The sequence below is a fragment of the Mirounga angustirostris genome, unplaced genomic scaffold (genome assembly GCF_029215605.1).
Source record: "Mirounga angustirostris isolate CCGP_5_RB_7025 unplaced genomic scaffold, mMirAng1.0.hap1 SCAF_11, whole genome shotgun sequence".
NCBI lineage: Eukaryota > Metazoa > Chordata > Mammalia > Carnivora > Phocidae > Mirounga > Mirounga angustirostris.
In genome coordinates, this window is record NW_026991719.1 from 80566524 (window position 1) to 80580325 (window position 13802).

The window sequence follows — 13802 nt, forward strand, 5'->3', positions numbered from 1 at the left end:
TCTCCATAGGTGATACTCACATTTCCTTGGTGCACACCTTACACCTCCAGGTACCATTGCTTTCCTGGATGCGGCAGTCCCGACACACCAGGTGATTACAACCCCGACAAGTGTTGGTCTTGGGAGTCAAACGGCCCAGGCTCTCCTGGCACCGGGCACAGGTCCGATCACCATAGTGTTGGCTGCCCCTCTTGGCCCCTTTCCTTTTTATCTCCAGTAGCTCATTCTTCAGTCGCCTGCCAAGACCCCAGAGAGAAGCACAAGCGCATTCACAATCTGCATAGGTTGGATGGAAAGTTGTTGAGGGGTAGAGACAGTAAGACTATTTGGTTCTGTGGAAGCAACAACTTTAGAGCCCAACCTGACCCAGTGAGGAACTGTAAACCTGTACACAAGTTCCTCTGAAAGTCACATGGGAGGTAGAAGGAAAGGTCCAGATAAAATTGATCAAAGGTCTGGGAACCTGTGCTTTTTCTGGAACGCTTACCTGATCCTTTTCTCATCTGCTTTCCGGAGCTCTTCATCTCGTTGTAGAACACTGAGAATCAAATCCCTCTCCACCTCAGACAGAAAAGAGAGATCAAGTATCTCTGACATGATTTATCCTATTTTTTCTTCTACTCTTCTTTCTTCAAAGCAACCAGACCAGGAGAGCCACCAGAGTTGCCTGAAATAAGATAAGAACTATTTTCACACAGATAATTTATTCCAGAGTAGGCCCACCACCCTAGAGCCTCTTAGTAGGGTACTTTCCCCTGAAGCCAGGCTAAAAAAGACAATGTAGAAGTATCTGACTATTTACCATTCTTACTCCCACCTGAATCCTGCCCTGAAAATGAGGAGGCTTTGATTTTTCAAGAAGAAGAACTTATTCATGACTCTGGAAGAGGGTTGAGTCTCTCAGCATAAGCATCTTAGTCTGGAATAAGCACAGAACAGCTAAGTCAAACTCTCCCAACACCAAGTGAATCCTCAATCATCCAATTTTTAATACTTTACATGTTCTCAAGTCCCAAGTCTATTAATCCAAATAATCAGACAGCTGGTCTCTGTAATGGAGGAGAAAACCACATGGGGACTCCTGCCAGTTGAAGCCCATTTCTCCTTTCCTGACCAGCTTCCATGTTCTCAGGACTCAGTTAGCTTTATGCTACACTCCATAACTTCCATCACTTACTCTATCTCCCAGAGTTCTTATTGCTACCACCTACCTGAAGAATATCTTCACCCATTACACACACATTTGTTAAGCACCCACTCTGACAGGCATTGTGCAAAGTGCTAGGGATAGAGAGAGATGAGTAAGACAGGATTCCTGTCCTTAAGTTCACAGACTAGTAGGGGAGACAGATACAAATAAATACAGTACAATGCACAAAGTGCTATCAAAGGGATAATAAATTTAATGCTATGGGAACCTAAAGAAGGAAGTAATTAATTCTATCCTGCATAGAGAAGAGAAAGACCTGTATACATGAAAGGTTTTATAGAAGAGGTGGATTTTTCCTTATAAAACAGTATATTTTTGTTGGTGGGGGGGTGGAAATGGTAGGAAAGATAGGTTTGGGCTAAATTTTATAACTCTCATTCTTTTTTTAAAAAAAAGATTTTATTTTTTTGAGAGAGTGAGAGCACTAGCGGGGGCAGGGGTGAGAGGCAGAGGGAGAGGAAGAAGCAGACTCCCCACCGAGCAGGGAGCCCAATGTGGGGCTCAATCCCAGGATCTTGGGATCCTGACCTGAGCCAAAAGCAGAGGCTTAACCAACTGAGCCACCCAGGTACCCCTATAACTCTCATTTTTAAAAATTAAGAATTTTTGAATTTATTACACAGACAGTAGAAGTCCATCAAACATGTCTGTGGTTGCTTTGTTTTGTTTTGTTTTTTTAAAGATTTTATTTATTCATAAGAGACAGAGAGAGAGAGGCAGAGGGAGAAGCAGGCTCCCCGCTGAGCAGGGAGCCCGATGCGGGACTTGATCCCAGGACCCTGGGATCATGACCTGAGCCGAAGGCAGACGCTTAACCATCTGAGCCACCCAGGCGCCCCAGTTGCTTTGTTTTTGATGTTGGGAAATCACATGATTAAATCCATTTTACAGAGATCACTCTAGCTTTATGTACAAAAGATTGATTCAAAAGATAAATTGAAGTGCAGTTTGAAAATACACAACACATCGGGCGCCTGGGTGGCTCAGTTGGTTAGGCGACTGCCTTCGGCTCAGGTCATGATCCTGGAGTCCCAGGATCGAGCCCCGCATCGGGCTCCCTGCTCAGCAGGGAGTCTGCTTCTCCCTCTGACCCTCCCCCCTTTCATGCTCTCTCTATCTCATTCTCTCTCTCAAATAAATAAAATCTTTAAAAAAAAAAAAGAAGAAAATACACAACACATTGTAAAATGTATACATTCCTTAGCCAAGCAATATCACTTCTAAGAATCTACCTATAGAAATATTCATACAAATAAATGTGCATACAACAGTATATATACAAGAATATTACTGCAACATTATTTGTAAGAGCAAAACAAAAAAAAGTTCTTTAAAGAAGATAATACTTCCATATAATGGCATACTATGCAATCATTAAAAAATGTGGTAGGTCTGTATGAAAATACATCTCGGAGTGGAAAAAAAAAAGTAGTTGCCGGACTATATTGAATGATTTCTTTGGTAAAGTATTTATCTATACATTTGTATATGTAGAGGAAAAGATCTGGAAGAAAAACCATGATCACTGGTTTCTCTTGGGGAATAGAATTGGGAGGGGGCAACTTTCACTTTTTATTGTAAATGGTTATGTTTTTTTTACATAAAAAATCTCTTACTTTTAAATCCTAGAAAAAAAGAAAATTCAAAGGAGACAGAGGGATTATTGTAATAGTCCAGACAAAAGACAATCTAGGTTTACTAAGTGCGCCTCTAACCAACTTGGCAAGTCATTTTATTTCTGTCACCCTCTGGTTTCTCATGTACAAAATGACCTATTTCACAAAGTTATCAAGAAAATGAAATAATGTGTGTTAAAGGGCCAATCACAATGCTTGGGACCCATGTTTGGAATGCACATACTTGCTGAATCTGCTACAGGGCAGGTGGGAACCATGGCAGCAAGACAAAGAACAGAGATTAAAGTTTGAGAAGCAGAACTGACAGAATGGAGTGACTAAGAGGATGAAGAAGGCAAAGTCAAAGATGCCTACCTTGCATGTCTGGGTTTAACAACTGATGGATTAGTGATAATCCTAACAGTGGTAAGAGTTATAAGAGAAGAACCCAGGTTTGGAAGTAAAGCAAGAAGTTTCATTTTAGTCATACTGAGTTTGTGCTACATACAGGATATCCCGGTAATTAGGCCCAGAAAGTAGTTGGAGACACAGGGCTGGTCCTTAGGAAGAGGAACGGTATTTGAAAGGACAGATTCGTAGTCATGGCAGTCAAAGAGCTCAGGGTAGACATAGTGAGAAAGGAAATGAGGATCCTATTTGCCTTCTCTGTGCTCCCTTAAAACTAGACCATAAACCCTTTTTCACTCTTTTTTTTTAACTAATTACCTACAGGACAATAAAGAGTATAAACAATACAGCAGAGTTATAAGGTTCCTGAAACCTCAACAGTTTCTTGACTTGGTTATTTCCTGGTCTTTATTGAACTGTAAGATACTAAGCTTCTGGGGTGCCTGGGTGGCTCAGTCGGTCAAGCATCTGCCTTCGGCTCAGGTCATGATCCCAGGGTCCTGGGATCGAGCCCCACATCTGGCTCCCTGTTCAGTGGGGAGGCTGCTTCTCCCGCTCCCTCTGCTGCTCCCCCTGCTTATGCTCTCTCTCTGTGTCAAATGAATAAATAAAATCTTAAAAAATAAATAAATAAAATAAAATATTGAACAGAGTGATCGAAAGCATTGTGCAAATGGATTCTCCTATTTGTGGTTAGGAGTGAAACACTGGCCAAAATATCAGCCTCTCATGAATAAAACAGGTATCATCAACTGCCTGGCAGCTAAAGACCAAGGATGGCACAGGCACACTGGGAGTAAGAACAAAACCAGATTTGTGGAGTGGCAGCAGAGTTCTGTGATAAGACAGGCACATGGGCACAATAATGAGAAGAAGTAATATCAAGAGCCAGGGAGGTAAGAACATCATTGAGGAAATAAAGACCACATCATAAGAAAATGGAACTGCAAATACTGTATATCTTCCCTTTGTTTTTCACTCATGGACTTGATCCACCAGAACTGCCTCCTTCTAAAATCTTAACCTCAAGAATCCCCATTTTCTGACCATAGCTCACTCCCACTAAACCTGTTCTTCAACCTCATCAAGACCACAGTCTCTTGAGGCCACCTTTCATTTTTTCTTGGTCTGCTTGCCTCCCGCTGATCTGTTTTCCTTTCCAACCCATCCTGGACTCCAAATGACTCAACATTTGAACCACTCTCACAAGTCTCTCCCATATCCATGTGTCTTCATCCCTCTGCTACAACTGCCCATCAAAATCCCAAACCTATACCAATGTTAGAGTCTTGCCTTGTATGCTCCTACACCCAAGTCCTACACAATGCGTGGTCTCCAACCTCAGGTGGACCCTCACTGTCACCCGTAAGTCTTTTTACCTGCCCTGAGTTCAGTTCCTTTACCTAGTCTATTCAGGTTCTATTTTTAAGCCTTCATTCATCTCATCTCACACTCCCACTTCCCTTTCCTCCAGGTCCTATCGGACATCCTTGTTCCACACTTGTAAAGAAAAGGGTTTTAGAATCCATCACCCATGACTTCCTCAGCTCCCTGCCTCCTTTCTCCTATAACTTGTCAATCTGACTCCTTTCAGAAAAGCCATATCCCACCTCAACCCCTCCTTTGACCATGGGTTGCTATTTCAAACATTAACCCTGTTACCAGCCAGTTCGCTTGAGATGCCATCTTGCATAATCAGTAGTCAGGAGAAGAAAATAGGCGAAGAAAAAAATTTCTGAGGCAAGGAGAGAAAGGAAAGCATAGAAAAAAAAATGAGACAAACAGCAAGAAGAAGATGGTAAAAACTAATTCCAATATATCAATAAACATATGAGTAGAACTCACCCATTAAAATGCAGAGGTTAACAGCTGGATAAAATTTTTAAAAATCCAGCTATGTGCCATTTTACAAGGGACACATCTAAAACATAAAGATGAGGAAAGATTGAAAATAAAAAAGATGGGAAAAGATATACCAGGTAAATGCCAACCCAAAGAAAGTTGATGTAGTTATATTAACATCTAAAAAATAAAACTTAGGGACAATAAAAGCATTGTAACACTTAAAGAAAATCAGTACATAGAGTAAATAAACCTGTATGCACTAATTAAACACTTCCAAATATATAAAGATTAAATATACTAGAAAGAAATTGAAAAATCAACCATCAAAATGGGAGATAAATATACCTCTCTCAGTTATTGACAGTACAAGCTGATAAAAAATTAATAAATATATAGACAAGTTGAACAACAAAATAAGCTTGATTTAGTGGACATATGTAGAAATCTATATCCAATTGCAAAATCACATTCTTTTCAAGCACATATGGAACATCTACCCCCCAAATTATCATGTACTAGGTTGTAATACAAGTCTCAGTAAATTTCAGAGAAATCATTCTCATACAGATCATGGTCTCTGACCTCAGTGAAATTAAATATGAGGTCAATAACGAGATCATTTTTAATCCCAAAACATTTTGGAAATTTAAAGACACTTCTGAATAACTCAAAGGGTCAAACAAAATTATAACTGTACTAAATCTATCATTAATACCTTAAAAAGAAACCTACTGTCTGTTTTACCACCACTATCACTCCCATAACCATAGAATGTATTCTAGAAATTCAGAAAGGAAAATATGGAATAAAAATAATGCTTTTGTATGCAAAGAGTTTTATGGTAAATGATGTAACATGTTTTGAAAAACCTAACTCAGAAAAATAATGGAGACACAAATAAAACCAGACAGATCTGAAGTTAGGAAACCTGTGACCTTTCATATTCTCCCAACTGATGAATCCTAGGGTTTAGTGGGGAAACCAAAGCCCAAAAATACTTGTTAAGGCTCTTCGCTGAAATTCAGTCACAGATGTGTTGTCAAAAGAGCAAGGATTATCTACTGAGAAAACCACAGCTCAGATAACATGAGTGTCCAAACTGAAGCTCTGATGGACAATTTGTTCCATGTTAATCGTGGGGTGTCAAGACTCAGATTAAATATCTTTTTTTTTAAAGATTTTATTTATTTATTTGACAGAGAGAGAGCAAGCGTGTGCATGCATGAGCACACAAGCAGGGGGAAGGGCAGAGGGAGAGGGAGAAGCAGATTCCCCGCTGAGCAGGGAGCCTGATGCGGGCCCGATCCCAGGACCCCAGAATCATGACCTGAGCTGAAGGCAGATGCTTAACTGACTGACAACCCAGGTGCCCCTCAGATTAATATCTTAATATAGCATCCTTGTGGGACCTCATACCCACAGGAAGTTATTTTAGAAAAGATGGCTTGTTTATTTAGAAAATTATATACATTTACTGCTCAAAATTCAGGATATTTTAATGAATATTAAAGAAGCCAGAAGGAGCTGAAAAATCTATCAAAATGGAAGGTTAACATACCTCTCTCAATTATATATCCAAGTGGATATATCTAATTTATACCCTAAACCTATAGATTAGGAGATAATAATGATTAATAAGTGAACATTAACACTAACAGCTAGTTTTCAAGAAGGGGTGGGGAGAGCTTTCTCAAGTTATTTTAAATTCTGAAGACCAATTATAAAAACAAAAAACTGGGCCAAATTGATAGGAAGCATGAAATAATGAATATAGTGGTGTAAGACAGACTTGGGTTCAAATCTTAGGTTTACTATTTATTAGTTATATGTCCTTGGACAAGGGCCCAAAATATATATATAAAAAAAAAGATTATCAAAAATGTAGAAATCCTTAGAAGAATAGTATTTACATTAAAAGTCATTGTTGGTGTTCCCAAAATGGAAATTGATGCGAATCAGAAAAACACCAAATAATGTCCCTGCACCAGGCAGCAAATAAACAAGTTTCACTGTGTTTAATTTGTTGGGCACCTTGGTCCCTCTCCCTCTCCCCAACATATAGTGCATGTTCAAACTAGAAACTTCTACCATACGTAACCTCCTTGGGGGCAGACACTGTATCTGGACTTCCATGGCCCCAGAAACTTTTTTAGCACAGTGTCTGATACACAGTATGAATTCAATAAATGTTTACTGAATGTATTCACCCAGAAATCTATTTATATTTATATGTTTAAACTTAACTCATGGGAATTGAAGAGCAGTAATAGAGCTGAGAGAACAGTGGTTTTGTTTTCCTGAAGCACTATGGTGTCGTGATTAAGAGCATAGACTCTGGAGCCAGACTGCCTGCATTTGAATCCCAACCTCACTATTCACTAGTTGTGTGACCCTGGGCAAGTTCCTATACCTCTCAGCACCTCCATTTCCTCATTTGTAAAATGAAGATAATTACCTACCCTTTTGGGCTTATTATAAAGATTAAATGAGTTTTTACAATATATAAAGTGCATGAAGTAATAACACAGAGAATGCTCTTTGTTAGCTATTTTTATTTTGTAAGGTTTCATATGTATACTCATGCTTTAAGACTTAACTGGGTCTTGAAAAATGACATTTACTTTCTTTTAAAGAATACAGATGAATTGTGAGTTAAAGTGCATCTAGACACCATTTAAAGTTTCAAGCATTGTTTTTCAAAGTGAGAAATTATGCTGACAATATTCAAGATGAGAGAAGAATCTCAGAAAAACTGACCCACGCTCAAGGACAAAAAGACTGAACTGGTATTAAAGTGTTCCTCTAAACCTACTAGTAGTAATTATGTGATGGTTTTGCATATAAATTCTATTGGATTATCAGTTAAGTCCCACCAAAGTGATATGGTAAGAGCATTTTGCTGTTTGGACCAAGGAAAATGGACAATTTGGGTAAAATTTATACTTCACTGAACATGAAAAAGTGAATCAGAGTCTTTCAAAGGATATCAGTTTAAACCAAGAAGTTCTGAATTAAACTGCTGTTGTCAAGCAAATGATGCTATGTTTTACACAGAAACTGATTAGTGATGTGAGAAGATTTACACTGCTACGTGTCAGATTCTGTATACTCTTGAACATAGATAATCAGAACTGATATGGCTATGACAAGAAATATGATGGTGTCTACATTTTTGAAAGGTTAGGATTGAAACTGGGCTACAAATTATAATTGGTAATGAAAATTTGGGATTTTAGAATGTCAGTGGACTTCTAATTCTAGCTAAGACAGAGTAACAAAAAATGGATTTCCACCTTGCCTGAAAGAAGCCACTGCCCCAAATGGATAAAATACATGAAACAATGGTGTTTTCAAGACAATGAACATCAGGCAATGAAGAACTGTGATCCCTGAGAGATAATAAACAAACAGGGTGAGACCTCGGACTTCCCAGGCTCACTGTCTTGAGACACTTTCCAGACCATGGTGCAGGGAACAGGAATGTAGGCAGAACCTGGTGAACTCCTTGAGCTGAGGTCACAGAGCTGAGAGTCTGGGAAAATGCAGGTAGCTAAAGTTCATAGGACGGAATACCTGAGACAGCTGCACATAGATCTTTGAAGAGCTGCTGAGGGTCTCCCTTGAGTATTCAGCACAGCACTGATCAGTGCATGGCATGCCTGTGATGAAATCACCCTAGGCCAAGAACAGAACCAACTGAAAGGATTCAAACGAACAGTGTCTGTCACTCACACAGGGCCAGGAGTAATGCCTGTTCCACCAGCCAAATTGATTCACAGGGCATGGGGCAAGGTACACAGAAGGGTCTTGGCTTCCATAATGGGAACTAATTAGTCCTAGACTGTGTACTGCTCTGGTCCTGCCTAACAAATCTAAACAAAACAGTCTGAAAGGATCAGTTTCCAAGTAACTCAAGTGCATCCCAGAACAGAGCTCAAGCATATTTGTAGTAATATAAAAATATGCAGCATCCAGCAAAGTAAAAATCAGAATATCTGGTACCCAACAAAAAAATTAACAGGCATGATTTGCAAAGACACAGATGAACCTAGAGGGTATTACGCTAAGTGAAATAAGTCAGACAGGGAAGGGCAAATACCATATGATTTCATTTATATGTGGAATCTAAAAAAATGAAACAAATGAACAAACAAATAACAGAAACAGAATCATAAATACTGAGAACAAACTGGTGGTTGGCAGAAGGGAGGAGGGTGGGAGAATGGGTAAATGGGTGAAGGGAAGTGGGAGGTACAGGCTTCCAGTTATGGAATGAATAAGTCACAAGGATGAAAGGTACAGCATAGGGAATACAGTCAATGGCAATTTAATAGTATCGTATGGTGACAGATGGTACCTACATTTGAGGTGAGCTCAACATAGCATAACATACAGAGTTATCAAATCATTACAGTGTAAACCTGAAATTAATATAGCATTATGTGTCAACTATACTTCAATAAAAAAAATTAACAGGCATGCAAAAAAGCAGAAAAATACAGTCCATGATGAGGAGATAAATCAAAAACTAAGAACTGACAGAAAGGTTAGAATTAGCCAAAAAAAAAAAAAAAAGATCATTAAAACAGTCATTTTAACTGTATTCCAATTTTTAAAAGTTAAATAAAGACATGGAAGATATTTTTAAAAAATACCCAAATCACACCTAGAGGTAAAAATGGCAATGTCTGAGATGAAAAGTACACAGGATGGGATTAACAGCAAATTATACATTGTAGTAGAAAAGATTACTGAATTTGAAGACATTGCAATAGAAACTATCCAAATGAAACAGCAAGAAAAAAGACAAAAAAACAGAGCATTAATGAACTATAGAACAACTTTAAGCTGGTCAATGTACATGTAATTGGAGTCACCAAAGGATATGAGGACACTGAAAAATTTTTTGAGGAAACAGTGGCCAAAAGTTTTCTAAATTTGATGAATACTAGAAAGTCAGATTGAAGAAACTCAATAAACTTCATGCAAAAGGAATATAAAGAAAACTACACCATATGGCACACCAAAGTCAAATTTTTTAAAACCAGAGATAATGAGAATATTCTTCAAAGCTGGAGGCAGGGGGTACATGTTACACACAGAGAAACAAAGATAATGATGAAAGGAAATTTATCATTGGAAACCATGAAACGAGAAGACAGTGGAACATCTCTAAAATACTGAAAGGAAAAAAAAACCTGTCAATCTAGAATTCCAAACCCAGTGAAATAGCATCCAAAAACAGAGGTGAAATAAAGCCTTTTTTAAACATGCAAGAGTTGAAAGAATTAATTTCCAGTAGACCTGTGTTATAAAAATTGTTAAAGTCTTTTGGGCAGAAGAAAAATAATCTAGATAGAAATATGGGTCTAGGGGCACCTGGGTGGCTCAGTCGGTTAAGCATCTGACTCTTGATTTTGGCTCAGGTTGTGATCTCGGGGTTGTGAGATCAAGTTCAGTGTCAGGCTCATGCACTGGGTGTGCAGCCTGCTTGAGATTCTTGATCTCCCTCGTCCTCTGCCCCTACCCCCCTCTAAAAAAAAAGAAATATAGGTCTACAAAAGGGAATGAAGGGCACATGCAATGGCAAACTATGTGGGTAAAAAATTTTTTTCTTATAGAATGAACAGGCAAAGAAGATATGGTGTGTGTGCATACACACACACACACACACACAATGCAGTGGACTATTACTCAGCCATAAAAAATGAGATCTTGCCATTTTCAATAACATGGATGGATGTAGAAGATATTATGCTAGGTGAAATAAGTTAGAGAAAGACACACACCATATGATTTCATTTACATGTGGAATCTATAAACAAAACAAATGAGCAAACAAACAAAAAGCAGAAACAGACCCATCAATGCATAGAATAAACTGATGGTTTCTAGAGGGGAGAGATGTGGGGGTATGGGCAAAATAGGTGAAGAGCAATGGGAGATACAGACTTCCAATTATGGAATGAGTAAGTCACAGGAATAAAAGGTACAGTATAGGGAATACAGATGATGGTATTGTAATAGTATTATATTGTGACAGGTGGTAGCTATGATTATGAGCATAGCATAACATATAAACTTGTCAAATCACTATGTTGTACACCTGAAACTAATGTAACAGTGTGTGTCAACTATACTTCAATAAAAAAATAATTGAATGTTAAAAGTAAACAATATATATATATAACAATATACATATACACAATATACACTATATATATACACAATATACACACTATATATGTATATATACAATATACACAATATATACACAATATATATAACAATATATTGTGAGGTGCAAAACATATGTAGAACAAAGTTAGAAGACTTACACAACCTGATTTTGAGACTTACTATAAATCTACAATAATTGAGTGGTATTGGCATACAGATAGACAAACAGAGCAATAGAACAGAAGACTCCAGAAATAAACCTTATGTTTATAGTCACTTGATTTTTGATAAAGGTACAAGAGAGTTCAGTGGAGAAATGATAGTCATTTCAACAAATGATGCTGGAAAAACAGGATATCCGTAAGCAAATTTTTTTTTAAATGTGAAGATTTCTTAGATAAGACACTTAAAAACATGATCCAGAACTTGATAACTTAGACTTCATTAAAATTAAAAATGTCTGCTCTTTGAAAGATGCTGATAAAAAAATAAAAAGACAAGCCATTTACTGGAAGAAAATATTTGCAAATAGTATATCTGATAAGGACTTGTATCCAGAATATGTAAAGAACTCTCAAAACTAGAATTTAAAAAAACCACACAACCCAAATTTTTTAAGTGGACAAAATTTGAACAAATCCATCACCAAATAAAATATATGAATAGCAAATACACTCATGAAAGTATGCTCAACATCATTAATCATTAAGGAAAATGCAAACTAAAATTACAATGAGATACCACCACACAGTTATTAGAATGGCTAAAATAAAAAATGTACTGAATGTTGACCAGAATCTGAAACAACTAGAGCTCTCATACATTGTAGTGGGAATATAAAATGGTACAGCCACATTGGAAAAGATTTTAGTAATTTCTCAGAAAGTTAAACATATATCTCCCATATGACCCAGCCTTTCTACTTTTAGGTATTTACCCCAGAAAAGCAAACACATATGTCCATGCAAAGACTTGCATGTGAATGCAAATAACAGCATTATTCATAATAGCCAAAAGCTAGAAACAACACAAATGTCCATGAAGAGGTGAATGCATTTTTTTTAAGTTGTATATCCACACAATGGAATACTACTCAACAATAGAAAGGAATGAGTTACTGCAATATGCAATTTGGATCAATCTCAAAATAATTATGCTGACTGAAAAAAAATCAGACCAAAAAAAGAACACATAATACATGATTTCATGTATATAAAACTCTAGAAAGTAAAAATTAATTTATAGTGGCAGAAAACAGATCAGTAGTTGCTGGAGAAGGGTGTTATAGTACAGAGAAGAACAGGAAGGAAAGATTACAAAATGGCACAAGGAAATTTGAAGGTAATGAATGTTTACTATCTCAATTTTGGTGATGGTTTAATGGGTATATCAGATGTCAAAATTTATCAAATTCAATACTTTTTAAAATGTAGTTTATCATATGTAAATTATATGTCAATAAAGCTTGTTATTTAAAGTTTTAAAATTAAATATAACCACATCTTTTTTTTTTTTAAGATTTTTTTTTTTTTTTGAGAGAGAGAGAGAGAATGAGAGAGAACACATGAGAGGGGATAGGGTCAGAGGGCAAAGCAGACTCCCTGCCGAGCAGGGAGCCCAATGCGGGACTCAATCCAGGGACTCCAGGATCATGACCTGAGCCGAAGGCAGTTGCTTAACCAACTGAGCCACCCAGGCGCCCTAAATATAACCACATCTTGTAATCAGAAGTTTTACCACCCCAGAATATCTATAAAATAGTAGGAGACTCTAAATGTATTCAAACAGTAAAATGTTGTTTTATGTCAGAGGGTTTTTTTCTTCTAAGAGGTGTTTTATTATTTTTATTTATGTGTATCTTTTTTTTATTGAAGTATAATTAACATACAGTGGTATATTAGCTTCACGTGTACAATATGATTCAACAATTCTATACATTACTCAGTGCTCATCAAGATAAGTCTACTCTTAATCCCCTTTGTCTATTTCACTCTCCCCCCACCCACTTCCTCTCTGGGAACCACAGGTTTGTTCTTCATATTTAAGAGCCTGTTTTTTTTGTCTTTTTTCTTTATTCATTATTCCACATGAGTGAACTTGTATGACATTTGTCTTTTTCTGACTTATTGCCTTTAGCATTATACCCTCTAGGTCCATCCATATCATTGCAAATGGCAACATCTCATTCTTTTTTATGGCTGAGTAATATTCCATTATCTATCTATCTATACACACACACACACACACACACACATCTCCATTTATCTATCAATGGACACTTGAGTTGCTTCCATATCTTGGCTATTGTACATAATGCTGCAATAAACATAGGGGTGCATGTATCTTTTTCACAATTAGTATTTTCATCTTCTTTGGGTAAATAACCAGTAGTAGAATTACTGGATGATACAGTAATTTTATTTTTAACTTCCTGAGGAACCTCCATACTGTTTTCCACAGAGGCTGCACCAATTTGCATTCCCACCAACCGCGCACAAGAGTTCCTTTTTTTCCACATCCCCGCCAACACTTGTTATTTTTTG

The 13802-nt window shown here is 37.3% G+C and overlaps 1 protein-coding gene across 6 annotated transcripts in view; it reads right to left on the reverse strand.

Moving 5' to 3' along the window:
• SYTL4 (synaptotagmin like 4) overlaps nt 1–13802 on the reverse strand; it is a 60865-nt gene that overhangs the window by 25756 nt on the left and 21307 nt on the right. For 2 of the 6 annotated variants that reach the window (XM_064574332.1, XM_064574338.1), the window contains exons 2-3: nt 488–667; nt 21–236 (exon numbers count right to left, since the gene is read on the reverse strand). In XM_064574332.1, the coding sequence (XP_064430402.1) occupies nt 21–236; nt 488–597 (326 nt within the window). In that variant the 5' untranslated portion in view covers nt 598–667. Of the gene's footprint in view, nt 1–20; nt 237–487; nt 668–802; nt 920–8652; nt 8755–13802 lie in introns of all 6 variants that reach the window. The other 4 variants (XM_064574334.1, XM_064574336.1, XM_064574333.1 and 1 more) reach the window with 4 other exon arrangements.